Below are 24,336 nucleotides of genomic sequence, written 5' to 3'. Positions count from 1 at the left end.
TTAAAAGAAGACATTAGTGTATCCTACAATATCAGTATCTAGGAATAAATCTAGCAGGAGATACACAGACTTCTTTTGGAAGAATTATAAGATTTTATTAATAGGCATTAAAAAAAGGTTAACCATGGTATATCTTAGTTATATACCATGTTTATGGATAGGATGGCTCAATATCATAAAGATTTCTTTTCTACTGAAATAATTTAATAGCCAGAAACAGATTCACACAGTTTTGGAACTGTGGTATGTGATAAAGATGGCATATCACATTAGTTAGGAAAAAAGTTACTATTTAATGAATGTAATTGGAAAAATTATCCATGTTGGCAAAAAAAGAAAGAAATTGTATCTCTGGTTCTACCATAATACAAAAATTAATCTGCAGGTGGGTTAAGTACTTAAATGTTAAATATAAAATTTTAATTTTATTTGTAGAAAATACAGGTGAGTATATCTTTTTAAACCTAATGATAGGAAAGGATTGAAAAGATAAGCCAATAAACTGATTAGTTATTATAATAGAATAGATAGATACAATTAACATATTAAGCATTTTTGTTCGTCAAAAGCTACTGTAAAGAAAGTGAAAGACAGGTTATAAACTAGATGTTTACACAACTGACAATGATTAATATAAAAAATCATACACATCAAACTGCACAAACAACACAAAAATAGTGAAAGACAGATATTTGACAAAAGAGAAACTGTGATTAATAATCATATGAAGAGATTTCAGTTTCATTAATGATTGGGGGGATCAGATTAAGTATACAGTGAGATACCATTTAAAACCAAATGTTGGAAAGGATAAGAATTCACAGTACTTTTATATGTTGCTTCTGCAGGTAGAATTTGAGCAGCCATTTTGGAAAGTAGTTTTTCGTTATTGTGTGAAGCTAAGCATAGACAAATCTTAAAACCCAATGATTTTACTTATAAGCATATACCCAAGAAAAATTCTGTGTATATGCAAAAGTAGATGTGTTGGAGAACATTCATAGCAGTTCTGTTGTAAGTCATCCAAATGTCTGTTGACAGGAAAGTGATTGAATAAACTGTGGTATATTATAGTAGTCAAAAGAATGAATGGCAGCTAAAATAATATTAGCAACATAATATTATATGAAAAAGTTAAGTCCCCTAAATTTATATCATGGGATACTCTTCAAAAATAGATAATATAAAAATAATATACTTTTTGGTACTAGATATAGATAAAATGGAACTTCATTAACTTGAAAGCAAAGGAATGATGAAAAATAAATTTAGGATTGTGAGTCCAGAGAGGTCCAAGGAGGGATTATATGTAATTTACTGTTACGATCTTCAGTTTTATGCTTGGTGTTGGGTTTCCATATCCTAATTTTATTAAGAAAAAAAAAAAAAGACTAAACAATTAAAAAAAAAACCCCAGACGCCTTGAGGCAGAACTATGATTGGTAGGGAGGCTTTGTAGCTAGAACAAAGTGAGACGGGGGAGTTACAGTTGAGGTCAGAGAGGCACTAGGGGCCTCTGATTACTGGGTTGGCTAAAAAGTGCCTTTGGGTTTTAAGTAAAAATAAAAGACAAATGACAACATTTTCACTGAGAACTTTATTGAACAACATATTCACCTTTTGTTTCACTGCCTTCTACCATTTTTCAGGCAATTTAATAATTCCATCTTCCCAAAACTTATCTTTTTGAGCAAAGAATTCTTCCAGGTGCCTTTTACAGTCTTCCAGGGAATTGAAATTTTTTCCATTAAGAGAATTTTGTAAAGACCGAAATAAATGGAAATCCGAAGGTGCAATGTCTGGTGAATATGGTAGATGAATCAGAACTTCCCAGCCAAGCTGTAACAATTTTTTTCTGCTCATCAAAGAACCATGCAGTCTCGAGTTATCCTGATGGAAGATTATGTGTTTTCTCTTCACTAATTCTGGATGCTTTTTCGTCGAGTGCTGCTTTCAGTTGGTCTAATTGGGAGCAGTACTTGTTGAAATTAATCTTCTGGTTTTCCGGCAAGAGCTCATAATAGAAGACTCCGTTCCACCATTTACATATCACCTTCTTTGGTTGAAGATCGGCCTTTGGTGTGGTTTGTGGTGGTTCATTTCGCTCACCTCACGATTTCTTCCGTACCACATTATTGTACAGTATCCACTTTTCATCACCCATCACAATTTGTTTTAAAAATGGAACTTTTTATTACATTTAAGTAGAGAATTGCGTGTGGAAATACAGTCAAGAAGGTTTTTTTTGCTTAACTTATCTGGAACCAAAACATCAAAGTGATTCACATAACCAAGCTGGTGCAGATGATTTTCAATGCTTGATTTGGGTATTTTGAGTCTGTTGGCTATCTCCCGCATGGTATAACGTTGATTGCTCTCAGTTATTATTTCAGTTTGATCGTTATCAACTTCAACTGGTGTACCTGACCATGGAGCATCATCCAGTGAGAAATCTCCAGCACGAAACTTTACAAACCACTTTTGACACGTTTAATCAGTCACAACACTTTCTCCGTACCCTGCACAAATCTGTTTTTGCATTTCAGTTGCGTTTTTACCTTTCTTGAACTAATAAAGCATATGCTGAAAATTCTGCATTTTTTTTCCATCTTCAATGTTAAAATGGCTGCACAAAAATTCAGTTTTGATGTCTTTTTTTGAATGCACGCTGATATGACAGCTGTCACATACAATGCAACAAAATTGTTTTGAATGAAGTTAAAGACAACTAAGTACTACTAGAGCCATCTTACAGAAAAAACTGAATGAACCTTTTGGTCAATCCAATATGTCTAGTAGAAGAGTAAACAGATCTTTAACAAGGGTTTAAAGCTGTCTGTGGTTAAAGTATCTGAACACTGAGACATTGAGTTTATAATTTCATGCTTATCTACCTAAGAGTTTTATGTTTATTGTATCGGAACAACCATGTTACAGATAGATGAGATTGTTAGATATATCTGTCCAGATAAGTGAGAGTTCAATATAATTAGAAAAAAATAAGGCAAGAGCATAGAACACTGTGAAAGATATGAAACACTTTATTAGAGAATATTACATTTGTAATCTGCACTTTTTAAAGTTGTCAACACTGATTTTACGGTGTTGTTAACTAACACTTTATTGTTTGTTGTATAGAGTACCTTCATAATACTGCCTTAATATTGTGATGTAATTGTAGGCTTTTTACAGGATGTATTTTTACTTCTTATCATTAGTGCCAATGTAATTCACAACGTTTTCTTCATGTTTGCTTTGCTTACATGGCGAGGCTCCAGAGTTTGTGTCCCATAGAGACATGAATTTGTCATTCTTGTTTTGAAAGATTTGGAGTTGCAATTGATATGATGATAGTTTTAGAGTTTAAAACTAAATTGTCTTAGAAAGAGTTATCCAGTGTGATGGATGGATTGACGAGCAAAGTGACTGAAAGTAAGTTATGGTAATTTTCTGGAAGTAGTGATAGATATTTGAATCACAAGGATGGTCACCAGAGGAGAAAGGAAAGAGGAGTCAGGAAACTAATACAGGATTGAATGACATACCTGGCAATAGTGTAAAGTGTAAAAGGTAACACCTAGTTTTTGCATTCTGGATAAAGAATGATAATGCTATTGACTGAAAATAACAGACTTCGAATAGAAAGTCCTTTGTGAAGAAGAAAGGAAGTTTACTTTAGCCATAGAATAATATATTTAGAGGATCTTGTAATATGGTAATAATAATGATTGCAGTAGGTGGGTGTGCTACAGATGAGGATGGTAGGAACAGCTAGGTCACACAGATTCGTTAGTTCATGTTAAGAATTTTGACTTTATCCAAATAATGATGAGGAGCCACTGAAAAATTTTACATAGATGAGTCTTTAGAAGAATCACTTGGGTAGCAGAGTGGAGGATGGAATAGAAAGGAGCAAACTAGAACCAGAGAACTATTTTGAAGGCTGATACTATAAACCAGATTGAAGGTAAAGGTACCTTAACTAGGATGAAGGTATTGGTGATTAAGTAAATGCATTCTAGAAGTGTGGAGGACATAGGATTTTGTGACTGATCAGATGTGTGGAGTGAGAAAAGGAGGAGGCAAGGATGACTCCAGGTTTTTGTCTTGGCCGTCTGTTCTGTAGATGGCAGTACCAGTCACTGGGTGAAGGAATCCTAGAGGTAGAGTCAGTTTGAGGCTGATGGGAGAGATCTTGAGCTCAGTTTTGATTGTACTGAATTTGAAGTATGTGTTAGATGAAGGAGAAACTAGTCAGTTGTCTGTTGGGTTTATGGATTTGAAGCTCAGGAGATGGATCTGAACTAGAGATTCCTGCATTTGCTTGTAAGTGAATCTGAAGGAACAAACGAGGTAATATAGAGAGTTTATTTGAAGTGAGAGAAAAAGAAGGGCTAGGTTGAAGCACTTAAAACAGCAACATTTAAAAGGTAGGTAGAAGAACCTGTAAGGGGCATTGGGAAGAAGCAGTCAGAGAAATAGAAAGGAAGAGGGAAGAAGTGTGGTTGTTTGGCAGACCACGGATTGAGAGTATTTTGAGAAGGAAAGACTGGTCAAATGCTGTTAGTGTTCAGATAAGACAAGGAATTGAAAGTGTCACTTTACATTTAGTGAAAAGGAGGTAATTGGTTGCAGGCATGGACTGTAAGAATAGAGCGTCTATGATGTTGAGTTTCGAAAAGAAGAGGGCTGTGGTTGGAGAAGAATGTGTAGTTGAGGATGGTTTTGCTTTTGTTTTTGTTTTGTTTCATTTTTAAAGATGTAGGACATGGAGCATGTTTCAGAGTTAACAGGAAGGAGCCAAATAGAAGGGGAAAGTTGAATATTTAATAAAGAGAGGGAATAGTTGAGAGCCAGCTCTCAGAGCACAGATGGAGGAATTAGCCGTAAGTAGGTGGAGGGATTCCTTTCTCTCTGGTGAGTGGAATGAAATGGAAGAGTTGGGTACAGGTGCTGGTAACTATAGTTTTGGTAGAAAAGAGTTAAGGGCCTTCTCTTAAAATGCCTTCTGCTTTCTCTGTTCATCAGGGAGCTTGGTCATGTGCTTTGGTTACTGAAGGGAATAGATAGACAGGTTGGAAGTTTGAGGAGAGCTGAGAATCTTTGAAATAGCTTCTGGAGAATGAGGGAAGGAGGCTTAATTAGAGAAAAAGTGAGTGTGGTAGGCAGCACTGTGGACCCAGGTGAAGATGAGAAACATGAATTTTAAAGTGAATTCTTTGATAATTCTCAGTAGAAGACTGGCAGTTGGATATTGTTGGTGGTTCTTTCTGGGAGCTGTTATCTCTTGCCTTGTAACCTCTCCAGATTCTGAAGCTATTGAGAAATAGAACCAAGAGTCATAGGAATCAGAACAATGGCTCTAGTTTTAAAAGTTTCATGTAAATGTGGCTTGGACGGAGGCTGAAAGGTCTCCCACCAGTTCTCTCCTGAATGAATTCATCCATAGGCTAAAAAACATGTCTCCATGCTAAGAAAATGAAGTGTTTCTCCGGTGAGCTTCTGTCATGGGAGCTGGACCAGAGGAAGGTTATAATGTTTATGGGCACAAAGTTCCCGGTGAGGAACCCAGAGAACTCGTACTATACATGCATGCTGACCTCTGTACGTTCACCTCACCCGGAGAGAACCTGCGGATGTCTTGCTCGAAATCATTCTTCTTTTCATAGAGAGAAGAAGGTAGACAAAGGGACTATAGTATTTCTTTAGTCTTGTTTCCTTCTACCCAGAGAAAGGCTTTGTCCTCTTTTAAAATCTGAGAAGAGGCGATATACGTACCGCTTAACATTCACTGAGGGTTGAGATTTTGCCAGATAGAAGGCGTGTAATTCAGAGTGAGAATGTTGAATTGGCAGCAGGATGGCCATATGAAAACATGTGGTATTTGGTTGGGACTATGTGACTGCCCCAGTGAGGTGGTTAATTCTGGAAAATTTGGGCAGAGCATTAGGGTTGAGAGTGAGATAGGACCAGAAGACCATCAGCTGAGGGAAAGATTGATGTGAAAGAGTTGGAGGAGGTAGAATTAACCAGAGTTTGGAAAGCAGATAAGGGTTTGGAGAATCTAAGTGCTTTGCAATATTTTTTTCTCATCTGCTGGGACATGTACATTTTCTGAATGAAGGTTGGTGAACACAAAGACTGAATTGATAGCACAGATGAAAATTATATAAAGGAGAATGTTATTACAATTGGTACTGGTTGGGAGGTTTTCCTATCTCATCACTTATGAGTAGAATATTTTTCAGGTAGTGAATATACAGCTCAGTTTTTCTTTTTAACTTGTGATAATATTTTGCCATTGACAGTAATTTATCATATAGTAATAATTCTTTAATTTGGCTTCATATGGGAAGTTTCAAAATTATCATTAGCCACAGTGATAATTGGATAAGAGTGGAGTGTGGCATTATAATTTCTTTTATGATATAGACTTTCAAGCTCGTGTCTTAATATAGGTAGAGTTGTTTTAGTGCTCAAACTCCAGTGTATTTTTCTTGAAGAAATAAGAGGAAAAGGGAAGTTATGGAGGAACTATAGTAACTCATTTGCTTTCATTCAGTCATTTATTCCAGAAGCATTGATTCAAAAATATTTTTTGAGCTCCTACTATGCGATAGGAATTGCATAGTTCAAAGGTTTAGAGTACAAAAACAGTTAAGAAATGTTCCTTAAATTATCTTGGAAGAGTTTATGGAAATTCAGGTAAACAAATAATTTCCTTGACCAGATAAGCTTCAAATTCTGATGTTATGTGATTAGACTTCCATTTAGTTCAGTCTTAATTGCTGTTCATTTTTTTTAAGAATTTTTATTGAGATACAGTTAACAGACAATAAACAGCATATATTTAGTGTACAATTTGGTATCCCAGTCTCCAAATCATCCCCCCAACCCTCCCCGCTTTCCCCACTTGGTGTCCATGTGTTTCTTCTTTAAATCTGTATCTCTATTTCTGCCTTGCATTTCCTCTTTCATAGTTGTTAGCATTTGCCTTATGTATTGAGGTGCTCCTATATTGGGTGCATATGTATTTATAATTGTTATCGCCTCTTCTTGGATGGATCCCTTGATCTTTATGTGATGTCCTTTCTTGTCTCTTGTAACATTTGTTATTTTAAAGTCTGTTTTATCTGATATGAGTATTGCTACTCCAGCTTTCTTTTGATTTTCATCTGCATGGAATATCTTTTTCCATCCCCTCACTTTCCGTCTGTATGTGTCCCTAGGTCTGAAGTGGGTCTCTTGGAGAGAGACCCATATATATATATATGGGTCTTGTTTTTGTATCCATTCAGCCAGTCTGTGTCTTTTGGTTGGTGCACTTAGTCCATTTACATTCAAGGTAGTTATTGATATGTATGTTCCTATTACCATTTTCTTAATTGTTTTGTTTTTGTTTTTGTAGGTCCTTTTCTTCTCTTATGCGTTTCCCATTTAGAGAAGTTCCTTTAGCATTTGTTGTAGGGCTGGTTTGGTGGTGCTGAATTCTCTTAGCTGTTGCTTGTCTGTAAAGCTTTTGATTTCTCCCTCAAATCTGAATGAGATCCCCTCTGGGTAGAGTATTCTTGGTTGTAGGTTCTTCTCTTTCATCACTTGAAATATATCATGCCACTCCCTTCTGGCTTGCAGAGTTTCTGCTGAGAAATCAGCTGTTACCCTTATGGGAGTTCCCTTGTATGTTATTTGTTGTTTTTTCCGTGTTGCTTTTAATAACTTTTCTCTGTCTTTAATTTTTGTCCATTTGACTACTATATGTCTTGGCATGTTTCTCCTTGGGTTTATCCTGCCTGGGACTCTCTGCACTTCCTGGACTTGGGTAGCTATTTCCTTTCCCATGGTAGGGAAGTTTTCAACTAGAATCTCTTCCAGTATTTTCTCGGGTCCTTTCTCTTTCTCTTCTCCTTCTGGGACCCCTATAATGTGAATGTTGGCGTGTTTAACATTGTCCCAGAGGTCTCTTAGGCTGTCTTCAGTTCTTTTCATTCTTTTTTCTTTATTCTTCTCTGCATCAGTGATTATCACCCTTCTGTCTTCCAGGTCACTTATTCGCCCTTCTGCCTCCGTTAATCTGCTATTGGTTCCTTCTAGTGTATTTTTCATTTCAGTTATTGTGTTGCATATCTCTGTTTGTTTGCTCTTTACTTCTTCTAGGTCTTTGGTGAACTTTTCGATCTTTGCATCTTGTCTTTTTTCAAAGTCCTGGATCATGTTCACCATCATTATTCTGAATTCTTTTTCTGGAAGGGTGCCTATCTCCTCTTCATTTAGTTGTTTTTCTGGGGTTTTATCCTCTCCCTTCATCTGGTACAGAGTCCTCTGCTTTTTCATTTTCTCTTATCTTTCTGTGTCTGTGGTTTTCAGTTCCACAGGATGAAATACTGCTGATACTGCTTGATACTGCTGTCTGCCCTCTTGTGGAGGAAGCTATCTAGGAGGCTCCTGGGTGCTTCCTGATGGGAGGGATTGATGGTGGAAATCGTTGTTCATTTTTAACCTTAACTAAGGGTGTATGTATATCTGTGTTGATGTGTATTTCCTTTGTTATGTTTCCTTTTACCAATTTGTATTTGCTTCAGACTGTCTGAAAAAAAAAAAAAAATCACCAGTCTGTTGCTTCTAGGAAACATGTCATGAAATAGTCTCAAATGGAAAAATATTGTGATTGTGAGGATGTTTGTTAGCTAGTAGTTTTCCAGATCAGATAGAGATTGAATTAAATGCTGAGTGGACAGTGTTAACTAGTAAGGCACCTCTGGGTGATTGAATAATCTGTATAATCTCTGGAGATTGTATTTTTGAAGTCAGCTACCTAAATTGTTTATTTCTCTATTTGGTGTGTTTTTGTGTGTGTGTGTGTGTGTTTTGTTTTGAGCAACTTTGGTGTCTAAGATACACTTTTCCATTTTGTATAAATACTTATAATATGGGAACGTGGTGTAAAGGAGACTGTCATGAAACATTTTTATTTATCCACTGATGAAATGCTAATTTAAAACATTTAAGCCTTCTTTTATGGTTTGTTTTTTAAAAAAAAGTGCCATGAGCTTTCTTTTTCAGAGTAGTATTTTGATGGAAATAATGGGTAGTTGATTCATTGTGCTATGATGTTTTTATGCTATCGTTAAAAAAAAAAAAATTATGGGTGCCCACAATTTAAAGTTGTTAAAGGCTTTTTATGACCCACAGCCATCTCCTAATGCCCTCTCTTCTTTTCCAGCCTCTCCATTTTTTGCTTTCTAGAAGCAAGATGTTCAGCATATATAGCTGATTCGTTTAGTGTTTACCAGTGAATCACAAAATAACATGTTTATTATTGCTACTTCAGGATTTTTAAATTTTATAGCCATCATCTTTCCAATATGGAAGATGAGGCTTTAACTCTCTTTTACCACCCCTTCTGCTTCATACCACATCCTTCATCTTCTTTCTCTAACCTTCCCAATGTGGTTATAATTTTGGTGCAGTTACTTATTCATTTTTTACAGTATTATGACCATGTAAATACTACTCACAGCTGACAAATATAGTATCTAATGTTTACTTTTCCTGTTCAACACATTAGTTTCTGTTTTCATTTGGTTAATTTTCTAATCACTAATTCAAGCCTCAATTTTCCCCCAGTTGTTTAAAATTACTCTTATGATGGTAAAACAGAGACAGTCTATTAATTTCATTTCCTTGAATACATCTCCGAGGAGATTTCTGCTCTGCTTCAGGTTAGACTGGTTGCTTTCCCCTCTTGCTACATAGATGTCTTGGGAACTCACTTCATTTTTCTGGGAGAGTTCCCTTTGCTTTTCACTTTAATTGGATTTCCTTTTTCCTAATCCTGTGTCTTCCTCATGTCTCATTTCTTTGGTTTACTCCATAGAGTGTTTGGGAAATATATATATATATATATATATATATATATATATATTTTGAGATTTTGTAGGTATGAATATGACTTATTCTTCCCTCAACTTGATTATTTGTTGGTTTGGCTGATGATAAATTTCTTTGTTGTAGAATTTTCCCTCACAATTTTAGAAGCATTGCTTCATTGTTTTTTGCTTTCCAGTGATGCTCTTTGGAAGTCTAATGCCATTACGTATATTCTTTATCCTTTGAATAAAACCAATTTGATCTCTTTAGAAGCTTGCAGGATCTTCCGTTTTTCTCTACTGTGTCTTAGTGTGGGTTTTTACTTCTGTTTTCTTAGATATTTGAGGATCCATTAAATCTGCAAATTACATTCTTTAGTTTTAGCAAATTTCTTTTATTATTTTGTTGATTTCTTATCTTTTGTTTTCTCTATTCTGTCTTTCTAGAATTCCTAAGAATTAAATACTGCATACTCTAAACTGGATCTTGTAATTTTCTTATATTTTTACTCTGATTTTCCATTTCTTTTTCTTGTATACTCTTCTTTTTAAAGGAGATTTTCTCAGCTTTATTACCCAGACTGAAGTTTTTCTGTAATCATTTTTATTTTCGAGACCTTAGTCTTGTTATACACCCTCTCCCCCCAAAAAATTAAAGCTTCTTGATCTTATTTCATGAATGCATTCAACTGTCTGAAGGTATTAGTTATAGTTTTTATTTTTTAGAAAAATCTCTCTTCTGTGTAGTCTCTGTTTCTTCTGTGTTTTTTCTTTTTCTTTTTTTTTTTTTTTGGTTTGGTCTCTCTAATATCTCTGATATTAGATACTTTCTTCATGTTTTTGATTGTCCTTGGCCGTCTTCTAATATGTAAGAGACACTCATAATAAAGTAGCATACACTTACGTGATGATTAAAGTGTGTCAAGACATTGTTCTAAGTGCTTCATCTATTTTAACTTATTTGATACTCATAGTGACTTTAGGAATTGGTTACCATCATTATCATTCCTGTTTGACAGATGCGGAAACGGAGTCGTAAAATGTTAAATAACTTGACCAAAGTAACACCGTTGGTAAGTGGCAGAGCTAGAAATTGAATCCAGGCAGCCTGACTCCACAGTCCCTTCTTTTAACCATTATACTTATTTTGTCTCTTACTGAAATAAGGAGCAAATTGGAAATGCTGTGTGTGTGGGTAGGGTTTGTCAAAGCAGTGTTACCTGAGTGAGCTCTTTCTTTGTGGAACCTCTGATGAGGTCCTTTTTCATGTGTTGATTAGATTCGCAGAAGAATCTTCTAATCTGCTGTTTAGAGGTTGAAGCCCAGCAGCTGGCAGTTTGGTTGCTGAGTGGTGAAAGAAGACTGGGGAATGGGTCTCAAAATTTAGTACAACTTTGACTTAGTCACCTGTCTCTGGTCTTTCAATCCAGAGATTCTTGTCCAAGGAATAAACAAACCTTTAGTCTTCTTCTGTGATGAGGAATTGTAAATTGCCCAGTTGCGCAGATTCTGGGAAGGGATCTTCGAATATACCTGTGACTCTTAATTTTGAGTCTCATCTTTTCCCAGCTTTCAGTGCTGCCCATTCTGGAGCCTTTTGTGGTTTCTGTGATGTAAACGTGATTGATTCTCATTTTCCGCACTGGTAGTGTAAGGTTCATCTTCCTTGTATTTGCTTTCAGTTGTTGTTTTTTGGTTTTTGGTTTTTTTTGCAGGTTTTTCCATTTTACCTACTCTTTGACCCCATATCTGTATGGAAGGAAACAATCAAATCCTTGCTTTCTATCTTTTAGGAAAAGATTTTGGGAAAAGACTTGAATAAAATGCCTGTTCTTAATGTGCCTTTTAAAATTCTCTGCTAAGTCTATTGCAATAAATCTCAGTGTCTCCTTTTACCTGAAGCATTTCATGGTGCTCCAGTTAGACATATCACCTTCTGAAAATCTTTTTCTCCCACCTTGGATGTTTTTTCTTCTTTCATAAGACCCTTTTATATCCATGTTATTTATATTTGCATGCTTTTCTTGCACACTGCCCTCCCCTATACACCAGATGGTGATTCCTTGAGGACCTTGAGTGATCTCTTCTATAGAGTTGATCAATAAAAATGTTACATTAACTGTTGTCTATATGTTTTTCTTGTGAAATATCAGCAATATATTAAATACTGAGGATAGTTAAGGAAGAAATTAATATAGTAGTGCAACAAAAGAGATTAAATTCAGATATAAAGAAGTTTGAGAATTGTTAAACCTAGATATTATGGACTCTTTCAGCATAGATACCTAATCATAGCAAAGTGTACATCTCTACCCCTGCCATGACACAAAAGAATGAATTGCATGATCAGTGAATTTTTTGGCCAGGCTCATGATTCTATAACTTGGATGTCAGATATATTTGGTTTTGCTGTATTATATTTATGGCTTAATGGGATAATGTTAAATGCTAGAAATCTTCTAAAAGGTTCATCAGTGCACTGTAGATAAAACAGTGTTCTAAAGGTATTGGACTAGCTAATTTCATAAAGAAGCCCCTACTTGTAGTATTTCCTTTTGAAAACTACTTTTTAGTTTTTGTATTTTGTAGATTGATTTTTACAAATCAGTACTGTTAATTTTGCTTCCTCCTGCTCTTTAAAATGTTCAGAAGGAAACAGAAACTGTTTCAGAATTTGAAACTGAATTATTCAGAAAAAGGTTATTGCTTTAAAATAATAATGTTTATTTCTCTAATACTATATTTTAAGAAACTCAGGACACATTTGTCTTTTAAAATCTATAATTATTTCTTTGAAAATAAAGTACAGGAAGACTCATCTGCATTTTAATATATAATAGTTGCTGGGGTATGGAAAGCATCCGTGGTTACTGATCTTTTGTAGAACTAAATCAGTACTTAGGAAACTGATGGTATTTGGTTCATTACCACAGGCAGACAAGCTGAAATGATTGTTAGGCATGGGTATTTGTTTATGTTTTCAAATTTTCTGGCACTTTACAAATGGCTTATTGGGATATGTCTTACAAAAACACATAGAAGCATTACTCTAAAAATTCCATTCTTTTGAAACCATATCATTTGGGTACAGTGTTTGTAGATGCTAAAAATATCTTTTAATTGTCTCCTGAGATTCGTGGGACACATGTGGAAAAGACAGACTTGGTGTTTATAGTTTGCCTTGGTTAATTCTGAGTATCCATATCACTCTTCTTTCATAATTTCTTCATGAAAAATGTAATCACATACAGATTTCTATTCGCTAGCAACACAGAATTAATGTGAATTCCATTTCAAACTAACCACCATCAAAAGTTTCTGAAAGTCTGGTTTATATTTTTTAAGTGTATGTGGATGACTTGCTTAGCTTTGATTTTTGGAAAAGTACATCTTTTAAAAATTTTTCAACAGATTGTTAAATTATGGATAATGGTGACAATACTGGTATCATATTCTGGTTAATTTAATGTCGTCCCTTTTTATAATGTATTTCTGTGTACATATTCCTTATAGTGTCATTACCTACTGAGTTTCTGTGAAAATAAATTTTCTTTGCCTATTAAAACAAAACAATCCTTGAGATTGTTTTTTATGGTTTTTCTTTGACTATTTTTGAGTTATATTTTTGAAGGCTTTAGTATTAATTTTAGTGACAGGCAAAACATGGCTGTAGATGACTACTGCTTTATCACTCAAAGGAAAATGCCTTAGATTACTTTAGAATTATTATTTGGCGTATATGGTTTAATTTGCTTAGCTGTTTTTTTAGAAGTTGGAGAAAACTGTTTTTCTGTAATCAAGTCATCTTGTATTCCTGTCAAGAAAACTATAATTAATATTTGAATATGTTCACTTGTGAAAGATAGGAAAGGAAACTAGTTATCCCTTCCATCTGCTGATTCACAATTTATTGTGAATTTACTTTTTGTTTTAATATATGTCACCTATTACTTGTTTTACCTTTCCAGATTTTTTAGTCCTTTCAAGGTTTGCTAGATAGAAGCGTCTCCTTTTGGTTCTTTTTTTAAAGCCCAGGCACTCATGGTTTTATCCTTTTATTTTTATGGTATGTATTAGGACAAAATAAAGCATGTATTATGCCACTGCTTGTTTCTTTTACATACTTTAGGGTAAAGAAGAGAGGTATTGTGGATACGTGCCTGTGTTTTTCTCTTCCCCGGTCTCCGTGAATACATGACTTGATTTATCTTGATCAGCCTAGTAACTTGCTCCACATTTTTCCAAAAGTGCAAAGCAGTTTCAGCTAAAAATACACATATCAAAATGCTCCAGAAGTTGTGGCCACAACTCAAAAATGCTGATCAATTTTGAAAATCTAAATCAACCTCGGCCATGAAACCGAGGGAAGAACCTTTGTGGTGTGGGACAGATTTCCAAAAATTCACCACAGTCCTGTTCTTAGCTGGAGTTTGTGCTGATGTTGCCAGACAACTGAGGAATAGATGCAAAAAGCAGGAAGCATTATTGAATTGAGCCCTAGTGCCAATTTGGGAAAAGCAAATTAAAATGTAAAAGAATATTTTTCCACTCCTGGCGTCTCAACATAAAATGGCAAAATACATGGTTGCTGAAAAAGTCACAGAAGTTGTTAATTTTGCCAGAATGGCTAATTTTGCCAAAAAACCTCAGTCTTTTTGTGTTAAAAATGCATATGCATATAGTTAAAATACATTTTTTAACCCAAGTGGAATAGTTTTAATTTACAAATGAAAAAAAACAAATCAAAATGTATATACCTTTAAAGTAAGAGAAGTGTTTTGACATAAATGACTGTGTGTGTGGGCTTCTTTCCATGTCTTCTATTTTTCAGGTGCACTTAAAGAATGGATGATGATGATTTTGGTGGTTTTGAGGTATGTGCTGTTATTTATTTTGCTTGTGTAATTGTTTTAACTTTGTGGGATTTTAATAGCATATACTAAATGCATTAATTACCATTGGCGTTCATGATCCTTTTCATGATCATTTTGAATGTAACTCTGGAATAAAAAAATGAAATCAAGAAAAATTAAAATATATCCCCTCTGAAAGGTAAAACTGATTTTTTATTATTGCACACTTGGTCGTGGTTTAAATGGTTTAAATTGAGGTAATTAAGTACTGCTAGTGGAAGCACTAAAGAAGGGGTTTGAGAAATTGTCAGCAGATAATTTTGTCGGGATGCACGTCTGTTAGGAAATACTTGCGAGATGAGGGATGAGTATTGAAGATCTGTCACATATTTTCATGTTTACACCTGTAATGAGTTGATTTAGTATAGTAAGTACATGGCCTTTTGGTGGCTTACAGAGCTAATTAGTATGTTTGTGTTGTTAGATTATTCTCTCAGGTTTTAGTTGGATACTTTGTAAGGAAATTGTTAGCTGAAGAAGCACTGTCTTTTCCATAATCCTTTTCAGTGTGTGTTCATTTTATTGAAATATTTTGTAACCCAGTTATTTTTATGGAGCCAGTATAGTCTTGCAGGAAAATCTCTGGATTAGGAGTCAGGATGCCTGAGCTCAAGTCCTGGAACTACCATCAAGTGAGCGCTGTGATTTTTGTTTTTTTGTTTTTTTAAGAAAGACTTTTTACCTAGCTCGGAACTCGGTGAAAAGGAGCTTATTAAAGATAAAGACTGTAATTAATGACACTAATAGGAAAAATGAGATATTAAGTATATATTCAGTGTTCTGACTGTCATGAAAGAATGGTGTGAGTTTCTTTCAGGTTAGGATCATTTTCTGTTGATCATTAATATCTGTTAATATGGAGGTATTTAGAATATGAACTTAACTGTTTTCTGCATTTCATCTACAACTTTTTTGTTTAGCACATTTGGATTTTCTGTACTTATTTTAATTTAGTATTTTGGGTTTTGCTGGGTGACTGAATCTTATGTTACTGAATCTTATTATGTTACTTGATTTATTATATCAGAGGAAAGACAGTAAAAGGGTAGATAGTGTTAGAGTAACAGTTATACTTCAATGTATAGTCAATGGATTGATTCCTTTTAATATTATATAGGTACAGTGTTAACCAACCATTCCAATTTAATTATGGTTGTTAGGGTTCTTTCTTTCTACATCCTGTTATGGAGACACGGAAGGTCTCTATCCTTGGGTATATAAACCATGTTTATTTTTCATAGCTTGTAGAGAGTAGCTACTGTATTCTACGTCACCTAGCTCCTGTGGCACATTGCCCCAATTGACTTCTCCTTGGCTGACAACTCAATGCAGAATCCAAATTGAAATTCTGGCTCTTTTTTTCAATAGTAATTTTGCTGTGACCTAAACACTTAAGAGAGAGAAAACTCTGCACTCTTACCCACAAACTCAACATTCAGTAATTGTCTCATAGTTTTAAAACTGTTTAATAGGAGGGTTTAATTTAAATGTCAACTTTAGGAATTCTCTAAATGTTGAATGCTAGTAGGTCCAGTTGGTAGATTATTCAAGAATATGGATGAAGCCTGTTTCTTTAGATTGATCTCTTTTTGGTCTTGTGAAAATTAATGAAAAAGATTTAGTCTCTAGATTTTTGAAGAAGAATATACATAAGTATATGTTGTAGTAGTTTAGAGTACTTAGATATAAAGTTCAAATAAAAATGTGATTAAGAATATATAAAGTAAAATTTCATTAGCAGGAGCTATATTTGAGTAAGGAAGGAAAATTTTTGCTCAGAGATATAGAGCACAAGCACTGGGGCTAGTGACTAGTAGTGGGGGTTGGTAGCACTGAGGATTGAAAAGCAATTGAGTATTCAGAGGAAATTTGAAAATGTGTGGTGTATTACAGAGAATTATGCTTGTAGGATTGGGAGGCTTGATTGCTTAAATGGCATTTCTACTTTTCAGATTTTCTAAGATAATTTTGCCTTTGTTTTATAGGCTGCAGAAATTTTTGATGGTGGAAATGGTGAAACCCAAACTACATCTCCTGCCATTCCTTGGGCTGCTTTCCCTACAGGTACTACTATAGAATAACCAGGAATTTTTTTTCTTATTTAACAATTTTGTCTTTCTTTTGAAAGCCCCTTCTACCTTTGTACTTTGCCTTCTTTGATCTGAAAAATGCAGTGACCCAAATTTAACTTAGTTTTTTTCCATAACAAATTATGAATTGCATAATAAATTCTGCAGTGGTGGCTTGAGGCATGATTCCAAAAATGATATCATAAACATTGGATGAAACTAAAGTACAATTGACATTTCCAAATTTGTCTTAGTTTTAGGAAGGTGAGGTGCCAAATGACTTTTTTAGTGTCTAGTTCATTAAAGACTCCCTTCTTCTTAGTATTCTAAAAATATTCTAAAAATGATTTGTCATCTCTACTAGTATTTAAATTTAGTAGTTTTTCTACAGGAAAATCATTCAAAAGTATTAAGAATTAAGCCATCCAGGAAATTAAATACAAAAATAAATTCCATTATTGAGAAGTATTTTGTGGAAGACCTTATGTTCAATATTAATATAATTCATGTCTAATATTTTTCATTTTCTATTTGTTCTGATAAATCGTAAAGTCAGGAGTTGAAGATGAAAGTAACACTCTTTAACAGCTCTGCCTCATCTTAAATTATGAGAATTATTCATTTTACAGATATTTTCTGAGCATTTATTATGCATGAGACACTATGGAGACATGTCCTTTACTTCAAGGCAGGACAGGGCAGGCACATACGTGTTTGTAATATGAAGCAGATTTGTGATTTGGGAAGAATGACAATTTCATCATCCATTCATTTAGCAAATGTTACTTTATGCCTGGTATGAGTCAAGTACTGTCCTTGAAGCTGGGCATATATCGTCAATCTGGGCTTTGAAGGCTGCATATAATTTCAGTAGGCAGACATGGGAATGGGGAAAGATTTTGAAGGGAGAAATACACATGGGGAGTAAAGGTGTAGACATGGGAAAGAGGATGGCACTGTTAGGATGTCACTGCTGTTTGAGGGCTTTATGTGTGTTGTTTCCTTTGCCTGGCACTGCTCACCTTGCTTCCCACTGCCACTCTCTCCCACTCCCTTACTGTACAAACTCTTGTTTGTTTTATGTGTCATTTCTTACGTTAGTATTTGTTTTTCTGAGAAGCCTTCCCAGAGAACCTTCTCACGTTGACATGCACCTATTTTCTGACTTTCATGTTAGGCCGTAAGTTTTGTAAGGCTCGGTACAATGTCTGTCTGTCCTATTGTTATGTCTTAAATGCTGAACATAGTGCCTGGCTTATAGTTGGCCCTCAGTAAATTTGTAGAAAGAATAAAGAAAAAATGAATTAATGAATGAATGAGTGAATAAGTAACTGAATAAATGACTAGACTAGGGTGACAATGGGAGTGGATAGGAAGACTTGAGATAATGATATTTATGCTGATATAATGGTTTAGGATTTTCAGTGTGCTATTCATGTATTTGTTTATTGTAAAGTAGGTAGGACAACTACATTATTCCTGTTGCACAGATGATGAAATGACGGTTTATAAAAGTTTTGGAGTTTGATACAGATAAATATGTTTAGGAATGAAGTCTAGACTTTCAGATTCTGTCTCAGTTTATTTGCAGTAACTGTGTTTTGAAAAAAGCATCAGCAGGACTGTCTGACTGACTGGATATGAGGGTGAAAGAGGAGTCAAAATTGCTTTTTAAGGTTACACGCCTTGGTTCTGAAAGGATGGTATTACCATGAACAGAAACAGAGAATTTACAGGAGTTGAGTTGACCTTAACGTATTTATGAGGCCTTAATGAATTTGTCTTAGACGTGTGTTTAGAGTACCTAGAGTTCAGGAGAAAGGTGGGCTGGAGTTCTTGGTTTGGGAGTTTTTCCATTGACATGACAGTTGAAGTTATAGGACATCACTGGGGGAAACAATGTGTAGAGAGAATGGGGTTAAGTAGAGAAATTTGGATGTCCATAGGTAGAGAACAGGAGGAAGAAAAAGAGACAGGTGACTTGAGAGATAAGGAAAGTATGGGTTAGTGCAACACAGACATCAGGAGTAGAACATTTGAAAGAAGGTATGGTCGCTGGTGTCTAAGGCTGTAGAGAATGATATTTGAGACTGTGAAAAACACACAGACAGTCCTCATGTCCTCTCAGGAAATGGTTTCAGCAGAGTGGAGGTTCAAGCCTGATTAGGCTTCTTTACTTTATATGAAAGCAGGAGGAGCGTTGTTTTCCTATAATTATTGTGGCAGTGTCGTAAAGAATTGTATATTGTGAGCAATTTATCTAATTCCTGTTCTCTAAGAGGGAATATTATATGTCACATTTGTATATATCTATATATTTGTAGGTCAAGTCCTTAAAGCCGAATGAATTAGAATTAAAGAATAACCCCTCTAGTGTGTACACACACACACACAACCCCCCCCCCCCCACACACACACACAAACCCACACACAGTCTCTCCCTCACTGAAAAAATCAGATCTGAAGAAAGTACTCTTTTTTTATTTCCTCAGTGACTTGTAGAAGTGGAGGAAAACAGATCTGGCCAAGAGCTAAAGTTAAAGGCATGGTAGGGTAGTGCTCAGCCAAAGCAATCGTTCTCCTTTGTTGAGTATAGTTTGTCTTCCTCTGGCTGCTGGAGTCTGCCTCTGATTCAGGTATTTGGAAATTCTTTAGACAAGAGTGATGTGAAAAACCAGATTAGCATAACAATTTAATCATTTCCACTCTAAAGTCCAGAAAAAATAGGAAATCTTTAAGAGATGTAAAGCAGATTCTTTCCAGTTTAAGAAGACCACTGTTCTCCTTTTGTCTGTTTTTCTGCCTATACTGTAGCTGTCTGTAATCTATGTGAAAAATATTTTTAAAAGAGGTGACTATTAACCAGATTTTACCACAGCTTGTAATGAAATTTTAAAAATTGCCAGTCAGAGTAAATGAAGTGTGCATGTTGGTTCTTTATACAAATTAATATCTCTAGGCCCATCTCTCATTAAGGTGTGGCATCTAACTGATGTGTCTCTACACTTCTTTTATCATAGGAGCTGGAGAATGTAAGAGATGAATGAATATGATATTATGAATCTCCTTTTTTCCTCTTGCCTTTACCTCTCAATAAAAGTGTGATGATTATTACTTCATTTCAGTGAAAGCTACTCAATGAGAAGAGTTGCCTCAAGCGTTTTCCTCCCTATTTTATAGCCTTATCCTCTAGCTTGTCTCCATGGCTGTTGTTTGAAATCTATGAGCCAGTCAAACTGTGATCTACATTGTTTCTAGATGATGTCTGTTCCTTTCTGTTTGCTCTTGCTTCTGGTTGTAATACCTTCCCTCATCTCCTATCTGCTTGAGTCTTATTTTTCTTTTAAGAAAAAATATAGCTTTTCCGCTGAATTTGTTCCATATCTCATAATAGCTCCTTCTTCTGAGCTACTGTATCATTTTTTTCTGCCCCACTTGCTTGGCACTTAGCTTATGCCAATTTGTATTTTTTTTAAATTGTGATAAAATACATATAACATAAAATTTTCCATATTAATCAGTTTTTTATTAATTAATTTTTATTGGAGTATAGTTGATTTACAATATTGTGTTTCTGTGATACAGCAAAGTGAGTCAGTTATGCATATATACAAATCCACTCTTTTTTAAGATTCCGTTCTCATATAGGCCATTACACAGTATTGAGTAGAGTTCCCTGTGCTATACAGTAGGTCCTTATTAGTTATCTATTTTATATATAGTGGTGTGTATATGTCAATCCCAATCTCCCAGTTTATCCCCCCCACCATATGAATCAGTTTTAAGTGTACAATTCAGTATTTTTAATAATATTCACATTGTTGTGTAACTAATCTCTAGAACATTTTCATTTGTAAAACTGAAAGTCTATAGCCATTAAACAATAACTACCCAATTCCCCCTCTCCCCAGCCCCTGGCAATGACCATTCTACTTTCTACCTCTATGAATTTGACTACTCTGGATATCTCATATAAATAAAATCATCCAGTATTTTTCTTTTTGTGACCGGCTTATTTTACTTAGCATGATATTCTCAAGGTTCATCCATATTGTAGCATGTGTCAGAATTTCCTGCCTTTTCTAAGCCTGAATAATATTCCAGTATATGTACAGACCACATTTTGTTTATCTGTTCATTCATCCATGGACACTTGGGTAGCTTCCTTTGGCTATTGTAAATAATGCTGCTATGAACAATGGTGTACAAATTTGTATTTTTAAAAATATTGTTTTAGAGTATGACTTCCATCTCTGCATGTCTACTTTAGTCTAAGCCTTGGAGGGCAAAGAGCATGTTTTAAACCTTTTTGAATCCTGAGTACCTAGTATAGCATTGTGCCTTGTTAATGAACAATGCTTGGTAATTGTTTCTTGATAGTTAGTAGAGCAGATTTACTTTCAAGTAACTCTTTTTGATTATTTTAATTCTTTGAGGGTATTTAAGTAGTCTCTCAATGACAAGTTAGAGAAAGGCAAACTTAAACTTTCTTTAAAAAAGTATAGTCATCTTGGAAATCTTAGGTAATTACTCAGAGATGGCTAAGAAGCTATTTCCTCTAGGGCTCAGTTAACTTTCCTGGTCATTCGCAATTCAGACAGGTAAGCTGGGGATAATGATTAGCAAGAGTAGTCACAGATTCTCAGAAAGAGAGAACAACTATTTTGCTATTTTTTTCTTTTTCACTGGTCCTACATTGTGTCGGCAGATAACAGTAGAGGACAGTAGAGGTTAGACTAAATTTTAGTTCAAAATATTAGGAGTCTAGAAGCAGTATTAGTAGTATCCAGTTCTTTTACCTCCTTTTAAAAAAATTATTTTCCTAAACATTTTCCCAAAGAAAAATCATTCCAGATTTTGTGTATCAAAAGATATTAGGAAGTTTTTGAATTGGCTTCTCATAGAATTATATTTTGTAGAAAATTTTTTTGGCCAAGAAATCTCGTTTTTTCAAAATCGGTCTCAACCAATTAACTATCTTTTTTTTTGTAAATTTTTATAAGACTGGTAATACTCTGTTTTTTAGGAAACTAACTTTTTGAAATGAATATCTTCTGATATATAGAATATCTCCTGTATATACACGTGTTTATGTACATACAAATACAAATGTATATATATATCAGAATGTAGACATATATAGATAGATATTCTGATTTCTTTCCTTTTCTCCATTTTTACCTTCCAATGCAAGCTATCTTTCATACCATACCCTTTTGAAGGAAGGATTCTATCTTTACTTGACCTTACGAGTTCTAAGAACATTAGACTGTTAGTCTTAGTTTGGCTTTAGTATATTTTTGATTATGTTTTCTGATTGCAACAGATCCAAAGTTTCAGAATCCATGATATTTATTTAAATTAATTATTCAGCTTGTTTGTTCATTCATTCACTATTTCACTCATTTGTCACATGTTTGAAAATATACTGTGTATCAGACACTAAGTGCCGTGGGCTGTGGACCAACTTATGCCACTTCCAGTGATACCATATGAAAAGTGTCATCTCAAATGACAAGATATTTCATGAAATGTAATGTTATACTGGCAAGAGCTTTTATCAGTAACTGCAGTTTCAAATCTGTGATAGAGGTTGCATGAAAAGTATATTAGGTCTGAAAGTGTTGTCATGTTGCCATTGTGTACAACGTGGGTGGTGCTGTTTTAGAGGCAAATGACTATTCACTTTTTACTTTTAACTGTATAAATATAAATTGCCTAGAAGGCGAGGTGGGAGGCAAAACCTTGAATACTGTCCTTGCCAATATGTTTCTAAGTTTCTTGCAGCACTGTACAGACCACATTAGAATGCATTGACCATCAAAGGGAAAAACAAGTGGTCCAGATAGATACTTTAATCCAAATTAGCTCCTTCAAAACAGCTTATATAGAGGGCAAACTAAACTGTCTTTCACAAGCCGACCCTTTAGGAGGAATAATGGGAATTGGACCAGCAGATGTTGAACCAAGTAACTTAGATGTGGTTCACTTTGCATCTGGAGCTATTTGCATACAAAGCCAACAGGAAAGTTCAAACATTTTTTCTCAAGACATTGGCAGAGAGAAACCTGGAAGACAGATGCCTTTTTGATTTCATGGTTCAATTTTTCCATTCTCCATTCTCCTGGCCAGGAAAACCTAGGACAACAAATCGGTCGTTTTATTAATATCCCATTACTCTCCTTGCTAACCCTGTTTTTCCAGTAGAATCTGTGTTACACATCTATAAGAGCTCAGAACCTGAGTCCACACATTTTTATTTGATAAAAAGTTGTGATATTTTTCTTCAGATTAATCTGTGGTTTGCACATAGGAATAGTGAACATTATTTTTTTTTAAAGCTCTTTATTGGAATATATGTGCTTTACATTCTTGTACCAGTTTTTGAGGTACGCCAAAGTGAATCAACTGTATTTATACATATAGCCCCATATCCCCTCCCTCCCGCGACTCCCTCCCCCCTTCCCTGTCCTGGCCCTCTAAGGCATCTCCCATCATCAAGCTGATCTCCTTTTGTTATACAGCAACTTCCCACTAGCTAACCATTTTAAATATAGATCGTCAGATCTATATTTGAGGTAAAATTTGAAGGTGACTTACTACATATGCACATATTATATTATAATAGGCAGTATATTGAAAACTTTCCATAGCTTCTACTTTGTATCCACATTGGACATTTTTTGTCAGGATATAAACTGGATTTCCAAAAATTGTGTAATAATTTTGTAATATCGTTACACTGGGCATTTAAATGGAAGATTGCCAGATAGCTTCTTTTTGCTACACTACTTCCTGTATTTTTTTCTTACCTCCCAGATTTTTAACTCACCTTTATTTCTTCTGGAGCCAGTTTTTATAAATGATGACTAAGATGATAACTTCCATAAAGCTGTAAGTTATTACTGTTCATGTAAGTATTAGACCGTATGTGGGATTTCAATAATTTATGGCAACTTCTGTCTTCATTAATGTATGTAATAGGCAATATATTAGTGATATTTATTATGCTTTTGAAGATTAGGTTTGTAATGTGGTTTAGAATAAAATATCCTTGACTATGGAATGAGGAGTTCTGGTTTTTGCCTTCAACTAACTTCTCTGAAACTCAATTATTTAACCTATAAATTGGAGCTGATATCTAATTGTTCTTCCAGACTTTGAGTTCCAAGTTTATTTTTAAATCTTTTTCTGATTACAGTGTCTGTAATATGAGTAGCTTCCACTAGGTGAATCGTGGTATCTTGTTTTAACTGCATGGTCAAACTGACACAGTACTATTCTAATAAATTACATTTAATCTAAAAACATAGCTGTAAACATAGGACACAAATGTTCCTGTGAGGAACTGTAACACGGGGGAGAAACTTGGTCCTTTTCTATCTGTGTTCATTATTATCGATTACTGAGTAAACTGATTTTTTCTGGTGTTTTATGGTACAATCTTTACCTCTTTTATCTAATTCTGAACTTGCTTTATTTTTATAA

The 24,336-nt window shown here is 34.7% G+C and overlaps 1 protein-coding gene across 6 annotated transcripts in view; it reads left to right on the top strand.

Annotated features, from left to right (window-relative positions):
* Positions 1-24,336, top strand: part of CCDC91 (coiled-coil domain containing 91) — a 357,965-nt gene that overhangs the window by 85,180 nt on the left and 248,449 nt on the right. For 3 of the 6 annotated variants that reach the window (XM_057701138.1, XM_057701139.1, XM_057701141.1), the window contains 2 exons: positions 14,698-14,740; positions 16,765-16,843. The exons of 1 other annotated variant lie outside the window; for it this stretch is intronic. In XM_057701138.1, coding sequence (XP_057557121.1) covers positions 14,711-14,740; positions 16,765-16,843 — 109 coding nt within the window. In that variant the 5' untranslated portion in view covers positions 14,698-14,710. Of the gene's footprint in view, positions 1-14,697; positions 14,741-16,764; positions 16,844-23,667; positions 23,762-24,336 lie in introns of those variants that run through there. 2 more of the 6 variants (XM_057701137.1, XM_057701140.1) reach the window with 2 other exon arrangements.

Source organism: Hippopotamus amphibius, chromosome 12, assembly GCF_030028045.1.
Source record: "Hippopotamus amphibius kiboko isolate mHipAmp2 chromosome 12, mHipAmp2.hap2, whole genome shotgun sequence".
Lineage (NCBI taxonomy): Eukaryota > Metazoa > Chordata > Mammalia > Artiodactyla > Hippopotamidae > Hippopotamus > Hippopotamus amphibius.
The sequence above is the reverse complement of the archived record's forward strand: the minus strand, read 5'-3'. Positions and strand labels throughout refer to the sequence as shown.